A 15,251-nucleotide genomic window follows, 5' to 3' on the forward strand; every position below is an offset into this window, starting at 1 on the left:
TAATTCACGAATTGGTGAAATGCAATTTTGCTCTCTGGGCTGTTAGTTGAGATTAATTTCACAAGTAAAGGTGTCAGTGCGGTTCTGGTCACTGCTGTGCTGTTGTCTTAACTACCACAGTAATTAGGCACCTAAGTTAAATCCTCAGGTATTCCAGAGAATTCCAATCACGAGATAAAGAGACAAATTCATAATAGTTAACCATTGAAATATTCTTTGAAAGGTAAGAAGCCATGAAATTATCCTTTTTTTTTTTATTTCAGCATATTATGGGGTTACAGATGTTTAGGTTACGTATGTTGAAATTATCCTTTTTACTTCTTTAAAAATCAACACAAGTTATAACACCAATAAAATTAGTGTAATTCGATCCCCGTCTCTGCCTTTCTTTGAAGATTTACAGCTGAAAGTGTCTGGCAATGACCAGGTTCCCCTTTAGGTTTGGTGGGTCCCTCCCAAGCCTTAGTGAAGTGAAAGAAGCAAACTTGTAAATGAATGGCTTTGGCGTTTCTGTCTGACTTATGCATTTTCTTTTATTTATTTCATTTTTGCATTGAAAACATTACATTTCTGTTTCCTTATAGAGTAGTGTATCAAGAGCCTGTGTATGGCAATAAGTTGCTACAGGTATGAAATCTCGACTGGTGGAAAAACACGTCACTATGATTGTGGGTTTGCTGTGAAATCCTTACTAACAAGATAATTCTGGGGAAGGGAAATGTTCTCTAACATAGAAGGGAGAAAGACTTCACTGAATTTTCCAGTTTTAATATGAAATCTTCTAGGATAGAGATGGTCATTCCCGTATCTTGTGTGTCCACTGATCGGAGTGGACAAATATCAAGGCTGTTTCCACGACTGACGTTGGCCATAGCCATGAGCTTGGGTAGATTGTAAGTGTATCAAAAGGGAGGTCTAGCTTGGATATGCATTTCTTGACTTAAAATGTATGTAGATTCAATCCATATAAATTCAGTGAAAAGAATTAAAGGTTCTCATTGAACCAATTGTCTGGGTAATTTTTTATTAGGTTCCTGGAGTCAACTGGAATGGTTAAATCCAAATCTCTTATATATCCAGCTTTGAAGGTCAGCATAGCTGACATAACCCTCCCTGATTTTACTGGAGCTGGTCAGAAATTTATTTTTACCTCTTGCAACAGCTTTCAAACCCATTTCTCACTGTTGAAGCAACCCCCAAATGAATGAATTTGTAGGAAGAAAAAAGCACATCTGTTGGAGTATAGCTAGCGGGCTGCATTTGGTTTATAACCAACATTAACATTGTTGAATAAAATAAAAGATTCAATTAAAAACTGAATATGAAAAGGGAATATTTTGACCTAGAAGAGGGAAGAATAGTTAAAATTCCTTAGATCAACTTTTACTGTCACATTTCAAGAAAACTGGACGTCTATTGCCGTCCTTCAAAAATAGCTGGATGTATAATGCAGCTAAATTACAGAGTCACGATTTATATTTACAGTTTTCATTTTGAAGATGTTCTTGTAAATGTTATTATAGTAAATAAAGTCTGAGTTATATGTATACCAATAAAAATGTTTTCCACGAAGTGAGACCAGACCCCTAGATATTCTCAGAAGGGAGGAAGCCTCTCTCTGGGGTGAAGCCCGTTGCTACTTTCGTATGCACTTGAGCTGGAGGGAGAAACACACAACTGCATATTCCAATCCTGCCTGTGCCTGTGTCTCCCCACCAGCACACAGAGATCTCACTTCCCCTAACTAATTCACAATTTGGCTACTAGAACATCTTTTTCCAAAAGTATGCTCTAAAGTGAGAACTTTGATTTCTATTGTCAAACGGCTTTGAGATGCCTTGGAGATCCACAGCGTTCATCAGTATTGTTTCAAGAAGCCCCACAAATGAAGTCACCAGTTTTATGTTGTTTAACTCAACTTCTCCCAAACCTATTTGGTCATGGAAACTTCCCTTTCCCTGCCACTGTTAATATCCCACAAGCACAGCTTTGAAATTGCTTTATTGGAGCATCGCTGGAGTTCCTTAATAAGTACTATCCCAAGGGACCTCCAGAGGTTTTGCTGGCAATGCAAACTTCTCGGTCCATGTGAGTGGGTATCTTAGATGGCTGCATTTGGTGTTTGCTAGTAGTGGCAAGGGATGGGGGCTTCCATAATGGCCATTTAAAATTTATTTTTATATGAAGCCACATTGATATTTTGCTGCCCAACATGAACAGAATGATTATGTTTTACGGAGAGGGAGTGTGGAATTATGGGGTGCTTGCCATCCCTTTTTCCTTTGGTTTCATGGTGGGAAAAATCTAATTGTCAATGATGCATATTTGTCATAAGGTCTAGGAGGATCAGGTTCAACATGAACATGGTCTGGGGACAGCAAGTGAAAGTGAGTAATCCCTTTTTCTTGCAGAAGTTCTGGCCATGGCCAGAGAGCTGTGAAATATGGAGCAATATAATTGATTAGAGTCACCTGTTAGAAAAACCAATTAAAGCAATTTGTATTTTACAGTGTATGCACACATACACTGAGCTAATACACAACTCTGTTATTTCCCTGATGTGGATTTCATACAGAAGAAAAATAGCAAGGGAAGACTATGCGATCGATAGAGTTGGAGGTAGGAAGCTATCTAGTCCTTTTTCCCCAATTATTAATATGAATGTCAAGGATCACTTAGATTTTTACTGTCTGATGCTGTAGCCGCCAGCCCCATGTGGCTACTTACATTTAAATTCAAGTGAAGTAAACATAAGCAAATTGCAAATTCAATTTGTTGCACTAACCACATTTCAAGTGTTCAATAGTAGCCACTTACGACAAGTGGCTACTGTGTTGGGCAATATCTCCACTGGCTGCAGAGACTTTAGAAAACTGATATGGACACTCTTGAACTGGGAATAGTTTTAAACAAATTCCTAAATAACAAAGGCAAAGGCATTGACCACTTGTTCCTGTCTTATATAGAAATACACAGTTATTTTTTCTAAATGGCCAATTCATGTGCAAATATAGAGAGTGGAGGTCATTCCCAAAGCTTCATGGATGACCGCATCTGTTGGGCAGAGGGACCCTCATGTACACACCTGCATTTGATGTTCCTACCATAAATATCAACCTAGTAGTCAGTGAGGTTCATTTTAGTTATTTTCTGTTAGCAATGCAGCAAGCAATTCTTCCAATCTCTCAAGCTTGCTACCTTCTTTCTTTGCCTGAAACTACTGCAGAAGGTGGGGGAGATAAGCAAAGTTCAAACCCAGAGGGTTTGCAAATAGGGCATTGCTAGAAATCTTTGCTGGGACCAAATTCAGAGTCACCAAATCAAGACCCACATAGCACTTGATGCTAATACCTTTTTTGTTGTTGTTCTGGGAGAGAAAAAAATGCACACACACACTTTTTCTCCCCTTCAAAGCTTTCAGCCAGTTGCAGCTGATCCCTCCTACCTGTCAGCTAGCCATTCTGTCTCCTCCCTACCTCAATAAGTTTAATATGCACACCTATATCTTCCTGTATGCATCAGGAAAGCCAAGAAGATGGACAAACAGAATCAAAGAATGACTCCAGCAACTTGGTGACCCAGTCTCTCCCCTGTCCATCATTCTGTTTCTTGAACTCATAGCAGATTAATTCTGAAAGTTAGCTGAGGCTAGAAGGCAGTGGAGATAAATTATGAAGACCCTCTACCTGTACTTTGAAAGATGCTTATTGCAGATTTCTTGCTTCACCTATTTCCTATCCTACTAGTTTCCACCATTGATGAGGCCAAATGCAACTCATGGTTTTGCTGTCAGGTACCTTCTGACATGCTATTCTGTACTGAGTTGCCCCTTTATGGTGATGGTGAGAATCCTTCCTTCAGAGGACTATGGGACTTATGTATTCTAATTAGAACCTGAATAGTCCCCGTGTTGTCGGTGGAAACTGGATCCTGTTTGTTCATTGTGCTGAGATCATTCCACAGCAGCTGATGTATCGCTGTGGTCTGTTGAGCGAGGAGCTCTGTTATTTTCGCAGTTTGATAATCAATGCTCCACTGAACACAGTTCCTTTTGAATATGCCCATTTGCTCGTCCTCTTTGCTTAATTGAACAATTGCAATTACTGGTACATGCAACTAAATGTTAATTATTTTTCTTTTCAGATTTTTTTCTCTCTTAATGATTTTATTTACGAATTAAAAGACTTTATTATATTTTTCCACACCAAACAAATTCCCCATCTGAACCAGTGTGATACAGAGCCATGTGTTATTGTTAGCCAAAAAGAATTTTTAAGAAATGTGCACCATTCATTTTTGTAATAATTATGTAACAGTTAGAAAGCTAAAGACAGTCTTCTTCCATAACACTAGTGGTTAGACGACTGCATAGGTAAGAGATTACTAATAAACTTTCAATCAAGGGGTTATCTGATTTTTTCACAAATATAAAAGTAAGACAGGAGAGCTTTCACTTGATTATTTTACAAGAATAATCAAGGATGACGTGAATAAAATTAAGTTAATATCTAATAAATAAAGGTAAAGCAGAATCAATTTTGAAAATCTGGAAAGTTCAGCAAAGTATAAAAAGTGTTTAAATAATACCCTTTGATCTTCCCAAGACAATCACATTAACATGTAGGTACATTTCTTTCCAAGGGCGTCTGGGTTCTCTCCCCTTGGGATATGCTATGACCGCTAACCTTTAACATCCAGCTGGGGTGGGTATTCCACCCCGTCTTTCTTCAGTGTGTTTTGTACTTTCACTTCGGTGCTAAGCTTTCATTAACCTTAACTTTAGATTGGTAGACTTGGGTCACTGCTGCTCTGGTGTGGTCTCGCCACTGGGTGTCCTGGGGTCGGGCTGGGCTGCATCCCTAAGTCACATTTCTCCTTGCGTTGTAGGGTGGATATGCTGCATATCGCTACGCCCAGCCGACCCCTGCCACTGCTGCCGCCTACAGTGACAGGTAAGGGTCTTCCTTCTCCTGCTTGACAACTACTTGGCAATTAACTTAGTTGGTGGGAAAGGAGATTCTCGTCCAGTCTTGGTGGAAATGCATGAATGCTGGGGAGGCAGCACCCCAAAGTGAGGTCCCATAGTGAAGGTGAACACAAGGCCACGTAGGGCAAACGCTTAAGCCCAGTTCCTTCTAAACTACTCCCCCTCTCTGCTAAGGCACACAGAAAATGCTATATTTTGTCCCTGTGCAGTTGTTGTTCAGATCTCTTGATTCCTGTGACAACACACCTTGCACACATGTGCGCACACGTGCAACACACACACACACACACACACACACACACACACACACACACTCTTTCTCACATAACCCCTGTACGAGGTCTTCCATGTAAGACCATGTTTCCATCTAACTCATAGGAAGAAAAACAAGATGATCCTACAGGTTTGCCTCAATTTCAAACACCCGATTTCCCTTTTTACAACTTTTTAGACTAAGTCAAGCATTCTCTCCATTGCATTTTTAAATTCAAAATAAAGGAATGGGGGAGCGTAGCTGGCATTCATGAGGAGATTCATTCTTTTTGGCAACACCCAGTGTCCAATCCTACGAACATAAGTCAACTTGTATTTGTGATGCACACCACATGTTAAGACTGGCAGTAGGAGGGCAGAAGTGCGTTGGAGAAAGGCAGCAGTCGGAATGGATGGATGGGGTGAGGGTGTGGGGGTCCCCAGGCTTCACAGATGAGTTGGTTCCTGAAATGGCAAGCCATAGCTATTTCTGTATCGTTGCCTTGAAAAACGAAAAGTGTATGTTTCCGTATTGAATGCAACTCCTTGGCTCTGTTTTCTGAGGACATAAATGTGAATGTTCCGATGCTCTGCATGCAGAAATGTCATTGAGGGTGCTTATTTTTGGTAATGACTCCTTTAATTTAAAAATATGTTTCATGAATAAAACAATAATGATAACAATTTGCATGTGTGGCTGAGGCATGCTGGGCCAGACAGGTAAGCAGGCGGATGTCTTTGACTTTTGAATGGAAAGTGTCCGCAGTAGCCACTGGTTCTCCTTCCTGGCCTGTTGTGATCTGGTTCCTCCCTGGGTTTGCTGTGGTGTGCTTCCTCTGCACTTCCATCCCATTTCTCACAAGGTGTGTGGTTAGCTCGCGGTAGCTACGGAATTCTTTTGAGATATAATAAAGCAAAATAAATCCCTGAGCCCCCAAAGCTGCACTTTGAAAACCCCATGCATAGACTTGTAACAAGTGGCTCTTTGGCAAGATAGAATTGAGATCTGCTCTCTGGTAAAATGCACGTATTTTATTATTACTCTTTATTTATTAACAGCCATAACAAGTTCTCAAGGCTGTAGGGGGCCTTCAGAGAAACCCAAAACAGTTGTCGAGACACAGTTCTAAATACATAAATTATCCAGTTACCCAGTAATCGGTTGCCAAGATGCAAAATATGTTTCATGGAGGTTGTTATCTTTAATACACTTTGACAATGGATTAGGAAAATAGGGTCAATAAGGCTAATAAAAACGATGGCAATCTTGAAATACTTAAGATCACTTTATAAAGGAAAAGGCTTAATGTTATTAAATTCTGCACACTGAAGATTCACACAGTCTCAATTGTAACGTGGTTCAGCTACAACCCTTAATTATTTTTATGAAAATATCTCTGGATGCTAAATTCTCAAACACCCACTTTATATATAATTATAATCATAGTAACTTTAGTCTGCTGTATAATTATGAGAGTCTTAAACGGATTTATTTCTTTGAATATTTATCTTGCTTTTCAGTATAAGTGCATCTATCCCCAAGTTGAAAAAAGGTTAATTACAAAGATATAATTTAAATTGCCTTCTTCAATAAGACTGATCTAGACATTCAGAAAAAAAAATAAACAATGTTTAGTCTTCGATAGAATTGCTTGAGAATCTAGCCATCTCTACTTGCCTTCATCTAAAAATTAAGTTAAAATTCTCTGCATTTTGGAACACCATATGTGCAAATATATGTATAAAATCTGTTATTTTAATATTATTGAGGTTTCTCATTGGCAACATGTCCTACTGAAAGATTGTCCTCATTTTTGGATTGGTAAATCTTTAATAACTCTGCAATTCCCACTTTAGTGTAAGCGTTTCAGTTGAAGAAACCAACTAACTATACTCTTGTCCATGTAATTGGCCTCTTGTTGTTCATTAGAGAAATTTGCACATTAGGTCCTCTCGGTTGCTGTGGAAATTGATTACCGTTCCTATTTAACTTTATTATAAGCAAGATACCAGCCACATATGCAATTATTCATTGACGGTAAATCCAGTAATAGGTAAATTACCAGAAAACAGTCTTTGAGATGATATTTTTGGTTTGATTTTTTAAAGTGTCTCTATTAAATGGTGGTTCTTCCTTTTAGTCTTAATAAGCAGATACAGAGAAGGAAGGCCATTTTATAGAAGACATATATTTTGGGGAAAATGTGAAATGATCAGAACGGCTTTTGAGTCTAGAAGAAAGATGCTTAGTACCTAGAATTTATCTCAGCAATAGCAATCGTATAAGCAATTATTTTTATACCATCACAGCATAGTAGCAGTAGTGATAGACTCTTAGTTCCTCTTGTCTAGAAGACAGGCAGGATGACAAAGAGAAAAACTTCTTCACAAAAAGAAACTTCTTCAGAATAGGAAGTAAAATTGGCAGGAACTGAGAATGTTTTGGGTAATGCTCACTGGTTGTCAATTTGATCAAAAGAGAAACTGCAACAAACTTTCCCTGTAATCATGAGATTCACTCTTCAGACGTCTTGAAAGCAAAGGAAGTTTGATGTCCCCAGTTAGTAGAATTTTACCTTTTATCAGCACAAATTAAGCCCTCATCAAATTAAAGATTCAGAGACTTTTGCAAAATATTGAACTCCAGTAACCTCAGAACTGTCCAGAAGGTCCTTAATGGGCACCTTGAAACTTCCTGCCCATCATCTTCTTGGTTCAATGATCACACGCTGATTATCTCGGAGCAACCTGAGAATCTCTGAATGTTGACCTCCCGAATGAAGACCATCTGGCGTGGGCAGAGATTTCCCCAAAAGAAAAAGACCTGACTGGACTGGGTAATTTTATAGTCTCATTGACAAATTTAATTGGGGATAGGTGAGCATCTTTTTCTGGCGTTTAGGAAACATTTGGTAAGCACTTGACCTCACCAGATCTTTATTGTTAATCTCACATTGATTGATGGAAAGCCAACTGTCTGAACTCTCAAAGGAGATTGTTTTCTGAGCTTGAACCAATCAAAGCATGGCGGTGGGGCCTTTTGGTCATCTGGTCATTGCATGCCACTTGGTGTTGCTGATGTGTCTGTGGTATGTTCTGGATGGGACAGGTCCATCACATCAGCTTGATGAATGGCTTGCTTGAATTAAGCCTGGGGGCAGGCTTCTCTTTATGGACTGGCTCTTGTTTTCTTTGTGTATTATGACTTGGTCGTTGTTGCATCTTTCAGCAGCCAAACTGGGAGGTGGGAAGGGGGAGGATTCCCTGTGCAATGAATTGTGCCACAAATATTTGGGAAAATATGTGTGATGTGTACATAGCTTTGAAGAAAATGTTATCTCGCCAAAAAGACAGACATTTGTCATGCTTTTCCTGCTTGCTAACACTTTAACATTCCCTAATGACCAGTGCATGGAAACGTCCCTCTACATGAGAGCAGAAAGTAGCTAGGTATAGACCAGCTAGAGAAGAAAGCAATACAGAGTATTTCACTCTGAAATTTCATCACAATCTGATTGCACTGATAGTTACCAGGGGCCATTTCTCCTTTCACATAAAATATGCGTTTCTTTTAAAGATCCCCAAATGCCAAGAAGCTTTTGACATATAATTGTAACACCAGGCCATACAGGTGTCTCTAGACTGAACAAAAGGGACCAAAAGCAACAGAATTTTGTTTTAATTTATACCTTTTTTGTTTGTTTTTTGAGACCTTAAATTTTTACTGCCAACAACATATTAGACTGTACTAAATTGCACAGTATCGGCTGTATTAAATTGCTATTTTTGTGTGACAAAAATGGTGGAATCTTGGCAATTCCATATAGCTCAACTTAATAGAAACCCATATAAAATGCCATAATATTAATTGTCTTGCTCTCTGTACACCTGAGTGCACACACCTGTCACCTGTGCCTTAGGGTCTCACAAAGGATTCATAAGTGTATGTAGGTACCTCTTCATACAAGGAGGCCAGGGTTTATTAATTTCAAGCAATCATAAGCCATGTGCTAGAACATCACTTAAATCTAATACAACCTTTGAATAAAGGATTCTATTTCACAGATAAATAAATTCATATTTATTAAAACTTAATAGGGATGATTAGGCATATCTTTGGGTTCATGGAGGATATGGTCTACTGTTATTTAAAATTATATAGGTGATATAGATAAATACACACGTGTACATACATAGATGGGTGGATGGATGGCTAGATGGATGGATAGATATATAGAAGAGTGGATGAGTGGAAAGAAAGAAAGAAGAGAGGGAGGAAGGAAAGGAAGAAGGGAAGGAGGAAAGGATCTCCGTGCTCTTGTAATATTTCATCATAAGCTAAACTTCAGGAAATAGAACTAACTAAATCCTTCTGTACAACCTTACCTCAACCTGAACTGAAAAAGCAAAGGGATTTGAGCTGATTTTCATTAGTATAGGCTACTTTTTGTTTCCTGGACACAGATTAAATAATGGAAAAATGCTGTTGTTAAAACAGGCAAAAAATTACATTTAAAATGATATGCCATTTTATTTAGAGTCCTTATCCAATGGTCTATACTAGAAATTACGAGGTTGTCACTACATGAAGCCTATGAGCATCCTGAATGGAAAACTGTATTTACCGTTTAAGGGTCTTTTATTTTTATAGAAAGGTGAATTTTTTTAAGAGAAATTGTACCTTATAGACTTGGTGATTTTCCTTTTTTGGCCATGTGGTAGAATACAGAAAGTTTAATGTGTGGATAACGTGGAACCCGTAACGAAGGTAGACAGTGCAGGGAAGACAAAGGAGGAACGCTGCCTTGCTTTCTCCGTTCCTCTTATCTGAGCCAAGTCTGATAGGGCTGAAACTATTTTTGCCTAAAAAGCAGCAGCAAGCCCTTGTACCTGTTCTTTGTGATGTGTGCAAGGAGAGATGTCAAGATCTAATGCTAGTGCTTGGTTTAGAGCAGCATCTCCCAAGGCCAGTTTAAGACCTGGCAGCCACCTTTGATGACATATTTACTGGTTGGTTTATCAAGACAGAAGCACACAGATGATGGAATATGGTTGTCAGCTCTCTTTTCTAGGAAACAGGCTTTAACCATTCTTCCTTCTCATATGCCACTAAAAATAGATGTAGTTTATAAAATTACAACAATAGCAAAAGGTAGCTTTGTTTTCTTTTATAATCAATTTTGTTTTAAATGTTCTTACTTGGCAAGGTAAACATTGGCAGCTTTATGCTAGATTCCCTATCACATTTTATTTACCTTTTCAATCTTTTTGGAGAAATCTACTCTTGGAAAAATGCAGTGAGAGCATTGTAAAACTTCGTGATGCCAAGGGTGGTATTTTCAAATCAACAAAGAGCTAAGGGTGTAGTTCATGGAGGTCCTGAGGAGTAGCCCATGGCATCTCCCCAGTTGAGATCAGGATCTGGAAGCAGGAAGGAGCCATTCTGGAGTTAGATTCTAGACTGTTGAGTCAAAACATGGCAATGAGCTGGGATCATTTCTCTAGACCTTTTCTGATGGTGCTTTGTTGAAGTTGCTCTTCTTCTTAGTTTTTGTTTTTTTTAAATCTCTTCTGTTATTTTCACTCATCTTCATGAGCTCTCCTGGCTTCTGCAATTTTAAAAAAAGACGATCTGTCAAGTTGTAACAAGATGTAGCAGAAATGAGTCACTAATGTCTTTATTCATATCCTTCTGTGCCACAGTGTCTAGAAAAGGCTGTCCACGTTTTTATTAGAACTCCAGGTCAAACATATGTGTGTGTGTGTGCGTGTGCGTGTGTGTGTATGTATATAGACTCTTCTTTTATTTTTATTTATCCTTATTTTTCTTTCTTATTTAAAGTTCAGTTTCTTAACAGATTCATTTGCTTTTTTTGGTGATTCAGGGCCCCCTCAGGAAGAGAAAGTAAAACTCATTGTTCCAGACAGCTTTAGGCTAACTAGAAAGAAACACGTATGCCTGTGAGATTCCCATTACAGAGCACGCGTGCCAGCCAAAAATAAATTTCTTTAATAAAACTTCCAGTATATATGGTAGTGCTCCCTTTGAAATGGTTCTGATTGGGTATTCTCCAAGAAAAAAAAAATATGATAATTGTATTTTCTCCTGACCTGCTCTGTAGATTATCACTGATTTCATTTGATAGCAATTGAGATGGCTCTGAAATAGTGAAGAAGGGAAGGTATAGCTCTTGGCAGTAAGTGGCATCCCTGTAATGTTTGAAACTTGGGTTTATGGATGCCAAGGTCTCAGTGCTAAAAAGCAGTGTGGCTATTACTGATAGATATATTTCCTGAGCTGCTTTTATTTTTAATTTATAGACATCACATATATATATATATACATGTTAAGAGAAATAGTACTCAAATTTTTGTTTCAAGAACTAATTGCCTTTGGTCCATAGTCTATGATGGTTTCTTAACAACTGTTATGCTCTATTGGATGAATATGTAATTGAAGCAGTTTAAAAAAAAAAAAAAGAGAACCAGTCCTGTAATAGTCAACAGACTGGACCAACAAGGAGTTGGGGAGATATTAAAGGAATTTTCAAACCCAACAAACCATGGCTGTCACAGCCACGTGGGTAGACACTTTTGCCAGTGACAAGACAAGATATAACAACTCCTTTGGTCATGTCATGGCCTAATTGCACACTTTTCAGGTTGCAGATCATTGACTTGATAGGCCGCAGAAAAGCAAATAAAGCCTATCTTTTAAGTAGCACCATCAGAGCCCGTCGGCTGTGAAGAGTTTAGAGGCAGGTGTGAGGAAGCGGCTTTCCAGAGGTTGGTCTGTTGAGAACATGCACGCCAAGGCCTATAGTGAGCCATTGCCGTGGCAGACAAAGAACCCCCCTCCCGGAAGACAGGATTCTAGGAGAATACAAGAAGAAAACACACACAAGATGGAATGTTAGCTCGGGAAGCACCCTGTACATGTAGCACATATAAAAATGAAACCCCACCACTTCTTTGCCTTGGTTTTTCTTGTTTGGTTGATTGGGTTTTAATTATTCATTTACTTAGTCCTTAGGGGGTATATGACAGGTGCTGTCTTTGGGGATAAGGTGGAGCTTTTTTGCTGAAAAGATCTAGTAGTTCCTTTACAGTTATCAGAGTAAGTTCCGACACTATACCTATGGACACAGTTGAATTCTTTTCTGGAAGAACTGATTTCTATTTCAAGATGATCTCAAATGCATGGGAAGTCATGAGGCAGAAATAAATGGCTTCTTTTGATTTTTCTCCTTGGCGTGAAGCACAATGATTGATTCCTCTGGAATTAGACGCTCCTCAAAATTGTAGTGCATTTTGTATTTAATTAACACAACATTTAGAGGAGGGACTCCAATCAGAGTTTGAGGGGCTGGGGGTCTGTTGGGCAAGAGCTAGAGAGAACCTCTATCAGGAATAACTAGTCACTTTTGTCATTGTTTCCAGGCTAATTCTTGCTGTGTTATGATGTTATGACTGTTCAAATGATAAATTTATTTAATAAATGAATAAATTTCAGGGAGGTGAAACATAATCAAAGCCAAACATCCTTTTCTCTTTATTAACTATTTAGATAGAAATGCTTTGGCCTAAAATAATAAAAACAACACCACACGTCTGATAACCTTAATCAGTTGTTCCCACTACTTTTGCAGGCCTGGAATTCTTTTAGTTGGAAAACTAAGATTGTTCGATGCTTCTAGCAAGCAGCCTCTCCATCCTTGACTCCTTTCACCATTCTAATTTTGTCATGTAAAATTTTAGAATGCATTCAAAGACGAAGAACTTGTTTTCTTCACCATTTCTACGTTGTTAGAGGGTTTGTGGATTTCTCCTACTAAATAGATGATAAGCCCAGGTCGTGGAGTTGGGAGGTATTTTCAGAATCCATCCTGGAAGTACCAGCTCTTTGCTTTCTCAGAATGATAGTTTCCACACTATTTGTTTTTATTTTCTTCAATGTCTCACTCCCAAACTTAAAATGCAAAAATAAAAGGGGGAAAAAGTGATTACCTTATTCTCTTCTGAAACTTCAAGATGGGACTGGGTCATTTTAAAAGTCTTAAGAGCCTTGCTATGCAAAGTGTGGTTTCCAAGCCAACAATATCTGCCTCACCAGGCACTTGCGAGAATGTAGAATGTCAAGCCCCACCCCAGCCCTGCTACATCGGAACCTGCATATTCAAAATTTCGGAGTGATTTGGATGAAGTTTGAGAAGTGCTGCTTTAAAGGACAAGCTCCAATTCTACCCCAGTGTACAGTAAATAATGTCGACACAGGGTTCTCCCTCCACAAACCTGGCAGGATCTAAGAGGATTTGTCTTTGTAAATTATTGGGTTGGCCATCGCCTACCTACTCCCCTTCCTCAGTGAGAAAATAAGAGCTGTCCATGGTCAGATATCCCTCAAAATCAATTCTGTGTTGACTTCTTCCCTCAATTGGCCTAGAGCCACAATTCTTTCTTTATCCCCAAAAGATCCATGGGTAGAGAAAGTGATTTTGTGCTGATAATCTTGTTGATTACATAATAGATTCACACTAATATAAAATGGACCCTGGGAAAGTCCCATCTGATCTATCTTAACTTTATTGATCCTCAGTTTTTTCATGTGCTAAATGAGAGCATAATCCCAAATTAGAGTCAGAAACAGATGAAGAAGGTGAACATTATTAACTGAAAGTGGGAGTACAAATGTTGCTGATTGACAGATGTTTTAGAGTGTATGCTAGGATTTGTAAGCATTGAGTATGTGGAGGCAGCTGGAATTAAATGCATTTAAAAATGCAAGGTCTTTTGTAGAGTAGGCAGTTTCTAAGACCCACTGTAACACTAACATTGTGGGAATCTGTGCCTTGCTCAACAGCCGAGGACTTACAGGTGTCTGGGCTGTGTCAGGATTTGGAATAGGATCTTTTATACTTACGGTATGTACTTTTTGGTTTATAGATGCAGTAGAAAATCATTGCTATTGACATATAGAGTATAATCCCAGATGTAGATTTAGACTAGGGTCTGAATCTCAGTAGAGTTACTTACTACGGGAGATAATTTGGGCAGCCTCATTGAACTGTTTGATCTTCACCTGCCTCATCTATAAAGTGTGAATGATGGGTGGTCATCACCTCATTGGGTTGTTGTGAGAATTAATTGTGGTCATGAACAGAAAACCCCTCAAATAGAACCTGACACTTAGTAGCACTCAGGATATTAGTAGCAGTAGTAGTAGTGATAGTAGTAACAGCATCACTGAATGATGGGTTGTTTTTTTTTTTTTTTTGTTTTTGTTTTTTTTTTTAAAAAAAGGATTTTCCTGTGGAAATAGGTTTTAACTAAATAATTTTGTTTTTGTTTTTAAATCTTGACTTCTACCCTAGGAATATAAAAAAATAGGTTGGGCAAAAGACATGGGGAACCATGGGATCAAATAGCCTGTCCTCCCTGTTCATCCTCTTCCTTGGACATTAATTCTCTTTTCTGTCCAGGGAGCAACTCAGCATACCCAGATGCATTAACTTTGTAGGAGAAATGACCAGTCTCCCAGTGTAAACCCAGCCCCCAAATTGCCACTGCCGTAGACTTCTGTAAAACCAGTTGCCTCCCTAGTTCTGGATAAGGAGAGAAATAGAATTTGTATACTGAGTCTACACAGCAAAAAGAAAAAAAGAAAAAAGCACATTTTTTTGTCCCAATAAAGTGATTTTACATTCCTTGTCTCATTCAATCTGCATAAATGGTCATGCACTCTTTTATCCCCATTTTCCAAATGAGGAAACTGAGGCCCAGAAAGGTGAAATGATTTTTTGAGTAGCATGTGGCTTGTTTGAGACAGGGCATGGCTTCCAGAGCCATGATTGGGTAGTTCTCTTTCGCCTGAGCCTAGAAAAGAAGTAGAGAGGGAACTAGGGAGAATGTTAAATATCGGGGAGAACTGAAATGACAAAAGTAAACTGTTCTCAAGGTCTCCGGGTAGTGGAGATGTACTTGGATTTGAATTTCCAAAACTCAGAGCTTTTTT

General features: G+C 38.7%; 1 protein-coding gene across 7 annotated transcripts in view; it reads left to right on the forward strand.

Annotated features, from left to right (window-relative positions):
- RBFOX1 (RNA binding protein, fox-1 homolog (C. elegans) 1) overlaps positions 1-15,251 on the forward strand; it is a 1,551,452-nt gene that overhangs the window by 1,513,798 nt on the left and 22,403 nt on the right. For 4 of the 7 annotated variants that reach the window (XM_012647564.1, XM_012647568.1, XM_012647562.1 and 1 more), the window contains one exon: positions 4,888-4,952. In XM_012647564.1, coding sequence (XP_012503018.1) covers positions 4,888-4,952 — 65 coding nt within the window. Of the gene's footprint in view, positions 1-584; positions 628-4,887; positions 4,953-15,251 lie in introns of all 7 variants that reach the window. The other 3 variants (XM_012647563.1, XM_012647566.1, XM_012647565.1) reach the window with 1 other exon arrangement.

This window comes from Propithecus coquereli, unplaced genomic scaffold, assembly GCF_000956105.1.
Source record: "Propithecus coquereli isolate 6110/MARCELLA unplaced genomic scaffold, Pcoq_1.0 Scaffold27, whole genome shotgun sequence".
Classification (NCBI taxonomy): domain Eukaryota; kingdom Metazoa; phylum Chordata; class Mammalia; order Primates; family Indriidae; genus Propithecus; species Propithecus coquereli.